At 38.2% G+C, this 8142-nt stretch overlaps 1 protein-coding gene across 16 annotated transcripts in view; it reads right to left on the reverse strand.

The window, feature by feature from the left end:
- The window catches only part of SLMAP (sarcolemma associated protein), an 86322-nt gene extending 78186 nt beyond the window's left edge, over positions 1-8136 (reverse strand). For all 16 annotated transcript variants that reach the window (XM_026857895.1, XM_026857888.1, XM_026857890.1 and 13 more), the window contains exon 1: positions 7075-8136. In XM_026857895.1, the coding sequence (XP_026713696.1) occupies positions 7075-7272 (198 nt within the window). In that variant the 5' untranslated portion in view covers positions 7273-8136. The remainder of the gene's footprint in view (positions 1-7074) is intronic.
- Between the last annotated feature and the right edge of the window lie 6 nt (positions 8137-8142).

Genomic DNA, 8142 nt, shown 5'->3' on the forward strand with positions numbered 1-8142 from the left:
AACTTTAAAAGGTCTAAGAATAACACAATATTTTCCTCCAGTATGCATAATAGTTCAACTATCAATACTGAAATGTTCCTTAGCTTTGCAAAGATATTATAAATGCCTCACGCCCTTAACTACCCTTGACTAATCCCAGTACCTTAGATTTACTTTTTACATTTTTACAGAAGTGAAAAAAAAAGTCAAACTGCTGCTATCATTTTCTGTGCTTTTCTACTCAACTATAGTGTTACTACATGATTTTGGACTTTCTATTACAAGCCTGCTGGAAGTTCATAATTTATTTACACTTTCTCAAGACTGAAATAAACTCTAAGACATTGCTCAATCACATCCATGCGTGTTCAGTACAACATAACACAAAAATTGTATCCGATTAAGTGTCTTGCTCCAGCACAATTATTTTCCTTTGCAAAAGGAAACTGTTCTGGGCCTCTGGCAGACAGATACGTTTTCTTTCAGGGGCTTAAGATGGTACAGTCCAATCCATCTCTCTGCCTGAAGTTCCCATTCCTAAAGCAGACTGAAAAAACGCTTGTCTATATTCAACAAAAATGTGACAATACTGTAAGATCTTCTTTCAACAGTTCTGCTACAAACAGAAATGTTTCTGGAAAGACAGACAAGTTGGGAACATTAATTCATTGTCACAGCAAGATTTAACAAAACTCAGAGCCCAGATAATCCAAACTCTCAGCAAGTGAGCAACGTGATTCTAAAGAAAATCCAGAGACAACAAACTATCATATAATTTAGCAGCAATAGCCTGTAAAATTGCTAGTTTTAGGGATGAAGACAGTATTGTTCTCTCCCTTCCACTGGCCAGGTTACACAAATAATAATTTTCACTCTATATTATCTATTAAAAGAAGTTACAAAAACCGAAATGCAACACATCAGCTGAGTATTTGTCTACACTTTGCAGAATTTTAGCTAGATCAGATAAAAATCAACACAACTTAAGCAGCACACTGACAGACACTAACCAACCCACATGGCCCTTTATAGCCTATATAAATTTAATTACATAAGATAGATATATAAGCAACCAAAAACTGTTCATATTTAGTAAGAAAATGAGAGGGCAAAGCCAAATCAAAAGTATTTCTCCAGCGTAACATAAATTCACGTGCAAATGATCAATGGATTGCCTCAACTAACATGTTAAAGAAAGTGAGTGTCAAAAAGAATTTTATATCATGAAAGTGTATTAGGGAAGGAAGCTTTTATATTTATAAGCATGGGACCAGGAGTAAACCCAAACCATCCCATTAGAGACCTAAGGAAAACACACATTTACTGGCCTTCATTATGCTAAGTAACCGGATTCATTTGAGGTTTGTAAAACTTCATTGTAAATACAAGAGGGATTTTTGTTTGTTTTTAAAACCAAATCAACGTGTTGGTGTTCCTGGCTCAGGATAGATGCATCATGACTGCAATGGATCAGCTCCAAGAACTACAGTATTAGCTCTGCAGCAGTGGCTCTAGATGGTATCTCTGCAGGGAAATCCTTGTCAGCAGTAACTTACCTCTACTACAAACGGCAGCCAGCACTCCTACACTGGGTTCTAAAAGTATGGTGGTAAAGTTTGCTGAAACCAAATGTTCCCTACCCCATACACTACTCTTATGACCATAGCAGCATAAAATTGGATAGTTCATTCAGGGTGAAAAGCACTTACATAAAAATATTAACAGGTGTATGTAAGGGCTGGCTGACCTCAGCCTCTTACCAAAAGCATCTAAGCACTGAAATTTCACCTTAGTGCATTATAGCAGAACCCAGGTCAGTCTCCCAGGGTACTTCGAATAAACATTCAATGTTTGGAAGATAAAGTGTCTCCTCTACAGACACTGCAGACTGTAAGCATACAGCAACATCAGAAGTACTGAGAAATAAAACATTTGTTCAGCTCTCAAAGACTACAATCATAACAGAAAGCTGAAAAGATATAATAGAAAAAATAATAACTAACAGACATGATAGCTGCTGAAAGAAATGCTATTGATACATGAGATATTAAATATCCCTTACATAGATCAGCACCAAATAGCCCAGAGTATCATATAGAAATGTCTATAGGAAGCAGCAGAAAACAAAAAAATCTCCCATTAAAATCTTGCAACCCCAAATACCATTTTTCATATCCCACCAAACTTTTAAAGATAGATTTACTAAAATACTTCTGAACAAACAGGATGTCCAGAGAAGATGTCCTATACTTCTTGAATTTTGCCAAATTATTGATCTCCACATAACATTCTATGTTAATGGTAAGCGAACAACATATTTCCTTTTTACAATTTCTTTCTCTTCTTTCTTTCATGGTCAACATACTTTATCCCTGGTACAACACAGCAAGAAAAGAGAGCATCTAATCTTTCAACTCCTGTTTATCAATGTGTTTCTTGCATTGGTGGTCCAAAATTAGATGCAGTATCCTCTACACGGTCTAACAAGCTGCAAGGGGTTCTTCCTTTCCAAGTGCACGACTTGCTCAGACTCCCGAGGTTTCTGTCTGCCCACACCTTCAGCGAGGTCAGATCCCTCTGGATGGCAGCCCTGCCCTTGAGCGTATCAATTCGTCCCCTATCACACCTTTACTCCTAGATTTGGTGTCATCTTCAAACTTGACTAGAGTGTACTTCACCATGTCCTTCAGGTCACTGATACAAATGTTAAATGGGACAGGTCATAATACAGACTCCTGCAGTATTCTGCTTGTCACAGCATCCAGGTAGAGCACCACCTATTAAGCACTACCACTGAGCTTGATCCTCAAACCAGTTTTGTTCTACTCATCTAGCTGTTCATACATCCAGACCGCAGTGCCCCAACTTAGGCAGAGACTATTGTGGGAAGCAGTCAGAAGCCCTGCTAACGGTGAGGTAATCAGCACACACTGCTCTCCCTTGCCCACAAATCTAGTCATTGAATCATACAAAGCAATCATACTAATCAGATGCAATTTATCCCTGCTAAATCCACACTGACCATGACCAAATCACCTTCTTCATGTGCCCAGAAAACTGTTCCAAAACTTGTTCCACAATTTTCCCAGGGACTCAAAACTACCCAGTCAGTAATTCCCTGGTTGTACCTTTTTAGGTGTTGGTTTTAGGTTTGTTTGACAGGTTGGGGGGGGGAGGGGAGCAGGGTTTATTTGCTTGTTAGGGAGGTGGGGAAGGGGAGGCAGGGTTTGTTTTCTTTAAAGGGGGCACTCCCTGCAGGAAGCGTTCTGTAACACTTTCATCTCACATTATTTTAAGCCTAGAAGCCACGTGGACTATTTGGCTTTCAATTTACTAGTTAGTATTTCCATGACCAAGACACTGCGAATGTGCTCAATTCCATCCATACCCACTTCGAATTAAGTGAAAGCAGTAGCATTAGCTACTACCCTAATACAGAATCTTGTTCCTACACATTTTTTTTTCAGTTGCTAAAAATTACCAGTTATTTGGAGCCCTTACAGTCTCCACACAATTCCTCAGCACCTTTAGTAAACTGGGGCAATGGATTCTCTATAAAAGGTACTATAGCCACTCACAACAACCTAAGGCACTGACTAATTCCCATTTTTGAAAGCCTGGATATCTGTCAGAAACTTCAGGTTTCTACTAAAAGTTTCTACCACATCTGCCAGAAGCATTTCAGCCTGGGAGAAGTCACATACAAATTCTCAAGGGTTTTCAACTTGCTTATTTTGAAAAACAATCAAAAAAAAACAACCCAAAAGAAAACACAATCCCCAAAAATAAGTTTAAGACTATTTCAGTTAAGCAGTTTTTACAGACTTTTCTGCCCATATGCAGTGATAGGAACTGAACAAACTTATTTAGATTTTCTGAACTATAGCCCACTTTTTGTTTTGCTTTGATTCACACTTTTTGGAACACTCCATGCTCAGCACAACATCCACTTCCTACATAACTAGTGACTCACTTTTTCAGGCATCTCAAAAAGATTCATTAACTTGTAATTACTCAAAAAAGAAATCAAAATCAATTCTAGGCATAAGCTTCTAATGCTACTCCTATATGAAAAATCCACAAGAAGGTATTAAACTGTTTCTACAAACACAAGCAAAAGGAAGCGCTGCACTCGTTTGTAGAAGTATTACTAAGAACAGAAAAAGTCTGAGTACAGATACTTTCCCACCCCACCTTCTTCCACCTTTAGCCTACACATTTTTGGGCTTATGTATTATGTTAACAATATTTTAAAAAGCAAATCCAACTTCAAGTATCTGCTTTTAATTGCTATTTACTGGTGATCTTGAAGACGCATCCTACTTTTATCCTTAATAATGCTGGTGGGACATAGACATTATCTCCTTTGGGCACATAACTTCTTCCATGCATAATTAAAGTGCCATTATAAAAAGCAAACATTCACATCTTCCAACTGCAAGTAACAGGTCATCTTCAACTTGATCTATTTATGTGACATACTTCATCTTAAGCCTACCTGTGCCTCAAGAAAAAATTATATACCAGTTTCCTTGCCACTGCTTACTGATGCTCCCTCCCTTCTTTACCGATTATGCTGATACAATTGTTTATAGACTATGTAGTAAACAGGATCACTCACGGGGTTCACTAAAACAAAACAAACAAACTCCAAAACCTCAAAAAAAATATTATTAGAGTATAACTCAAAGGCAGCTCAAGAGACAGCACAGAGACTGGACTGAATGACTGGGAACACCAGAAACCAGTATTGCCAAAGTCTACAACTTAGGAAACTGCAGCCCCAGATCATTCATGAACTATTCTCAATTATTTGAAGGCTTCTTTCTGTTACTAAACTAACATTTCAAGGTCTTTTATCTTTCATAAACCCCAAAATTTATAGAAGTCCTATATATAAGCTTTTAAGAAATGTTTACAAATACTGTGGCAAAAAAAAAAAAAATTGTGCAGGTTTAAATATAGGTCATTGATAGGATAATGACATTCCGGAATGAGACGTACTTATTAGGAGTTCTGTAAACAGTGATAATAAATGTTCCTGCATGCAAATGTTCTGGCATAGTTTTACATTTTTGTTTGTACTTTGAAAACACCACAGAATTCTTTAGTTTTAGGAATTCAATATTAAGACTGTATTTATCAACATCATCTACCTGCCTTTTCAAAACAGCATTTTATATCTATTACCTCTAACGATGCATTTATCTCTCTCCTCCATCTCATATTTTACCATTCAGATACTGAACCAGCTGAAAAACCAGACCATATTGCCAAGAAACAAACACAATCCAAAATTTTCCATACTGCTGTATCACTGCTTTAAACCTTTTACAGTACCACAACATCTGATGTACAGAATTCAGAGTCATGTATTTCTAGGCATGATCTTAAACCCCCTCTTTAGTTGATCACTACAGCTCCTGATCCAGATACCCACACCCGGGTAATTTTCATCAAGACCCCCATCAAATCCTCACATGACAGTATCTCAAGAACTACCACATACTATCCACTTATTTACTACTAAGTTGCTATTTTAGATCAGCTAGATGAAACAAATAAGCATGTAATTTTTTAACCTGTATTAGAAAAACCAAAGCTGTTTGAAATTTAAAAACGAACAAAAAACCTCACAACTGACTATCTTTTAAGCTCATCTATTACCTAGCAGACTTGCTCAACACTCAAAATTTTGTCAAATTAAACATCTTTAATATGGCTAAAACTATTTGTAAGCACAAAAGAGCACATGGGGGGGGGTCTTAAAAATCTCTATAAATAATGGGAAATGTTGATAAAAAGCCATGTGCAGAGCACTTTAAAAACAGTACAGAAGAGATTGAATATTTTACTTTCAGTCAAACAAGAAAGGTTAAAAACTAAACCTAAATTGAAAATATTTTATGCACTTGAGTCTTCTAAAGTGTCCAAGAATGCATATCACATACACAGAGTCAAAACAATATACTTAATGAAACACTAATACAGATAGCAGTTTGCACAATTACGTGCAGGTAACTTGAAAGCCATGCCATAACCCAGCCTTAAGAAATTAAAACGCTTGTCTTGTCCCATCATGCCCAGGTATTGCATAACATAGGATAGCTAACAATGGAAGGTTTAAGAACTTTGACTGCATTGTACTGTTCCTCATGCTGTGTCATACTACTAAAAAATGCTGCATTAATTGTAGACCATATTATTCTTAAAATCAAGACCTATGCTAACCGCATTTCGTAGAAGGGCATGCTGTAGAGCTAAAACAGAGAGCTGATTTAGAGCATATGAAGTTCAAGGGCATAATAATACATTCAAAAAATACAACGCTGAGCAACTGCAATGTGCACTTTGTTCATTTCTTGCTGGATATTTAAAATTAACTTGACAGTCATTAAGTAAAATAACTTTACTTGTCCCAGTTCAATCCCTAGTGGACAAAACATGCACTACAGACTTCACAAGATAGTTAACCTTTTGAGAGCAACAGTTAGACAACACAGGATATATTCTAAAACCATTTTCACCACCAACGAGAAAATATCCTGTATGTCATTTGTTACACTCCTGCTGCCAGTAATGAACCTTCTATCAGACCCAAACAACAAAATACTCTTTACAAAATTCCAAAAAAGCAAGTAGGAAGAGGGCCAAACAAACCCAGCAGGCTTTTTTAAAAAATCAGTTTTGGACTGTCCTTGCAATGGGATTTATTTACATGCTCAGGTAAAATAATTTCTCACCATCTGAATAAATACTATTGCACTATTATACTCATATAAGCCTGTGCTTTCAGATTTGTATTACTCACCTCAAAATCACCTACTTCCAGCAATGAATAATACACATGCAAACTTTTCAGTACTTATCACCATTTTCAACTGTTTAGCTTTATGTGCTTTTAATAACATTTAAAGTTTCTGCCTAGTAAGAAATTACCAACTTACCTGAAAAGCATTAATTTTAACAGTAACACTGATCTTACTCCTTCCACATGCAACCATATTACAGGAAAACCAAAGTGATCTGCAATCTACAGGGACTTGATAAAACAAATATGCAGTTCTCTCTTTTTAAATAAAAAAATCAACTTACCTTGCCTGTCTTGTGATCAAACCAGACAAGAGCATGGTTCCTGGACAGCACCTTACAGTCAAAAGTTGCATTATTCTGAGCTGGCCGGCAGCGAGCCACTGAGCGGCCGATCTTGACGGGCTCATCCAGGTAGACATGACGCTCCTGAAATGGATGAGAGTTCGGGCGGCAAGTGAAGATGGCCAAGGCTGAAGGCATCGAGGACAGATTGGGGTTGCCACACCAACCAGAGATGAAGAGAGCCTCTTCTGATGCTGTCTGTCCTCCACAATTTTTAACCCAAACCTCCACAGCAACTTTATATTAAAGCAGGACAAACATTATCATAAGAGAGGCCTAAAAACTCATTGTTTCAGTGTGTAAACTAATTCTGGCAATAATCCAGTGGAAAAGCCCCATTATGTCTTTTAATAATACCAGCAATGGCCCAAAAAAAGTCTAAAATGTACAACTCTCAATCCATCCTCCTCTGGAAGAATAGGAACAAGCATCTGATTCCTTCAAAGAGATGCAAAGGCTCCTTGAAAGAAGGATAGAATGTCTTAAATCCAAGTAGATGAGTCATACAAGTACTTTTGTTTGTGACCTCAACTGCCTTCTTTCCCCCCCCCCTTCCGTAAACAACACTGACCAAAATTCTGACCAATGCAACATGGAAGCAAGGCAAGATTTAGGGAAGGGGGCTGAAGGAGAAGGGTGAGTGTTCTCTCTCAGGGCGCACAGATCAGGAGTTGGAAGGTGAATACGAAGCCCTCACTCCGCAACAGGGATCTAGTCGCTTCCCACTGCAAGCCGCATCTCACCATCTTCTTACATTAAACCCGAATAGGTGGTCCTTGACTGAGGATGGGGTACGAGAGCTACACCGCTTTCCGCCCCTACACCAGATGAAGCTGAACTGGTCTACAGTTTCAGGCAGCCACTCAGATAAGGAACTTGATAAGGCATGGAGAGGGCTTCAAACTCTCCTTCTCTCGGGGACAAGCTAACGCGTGGGGAGGGTCCTTCGAGGACGGCCTACGAGGTGCACTGACAGGTTGCTCCCAGGCGGTGCCCGCGATGGCCCTG

This window comes from Athene cunicularia, assembly GCF_003259725.1.
Source record: "Athene cunicularia isolate RWA chromosome 12 unlocalized genomic scaffold, athCun1 chr12_part1, whole genome shotgun sequence".
Lineage (NCBI taxonomy): Eukaryota > Metazoa > Chordata > Aves > Strigiformes > Strigidae > Athene > Athene cunicularia.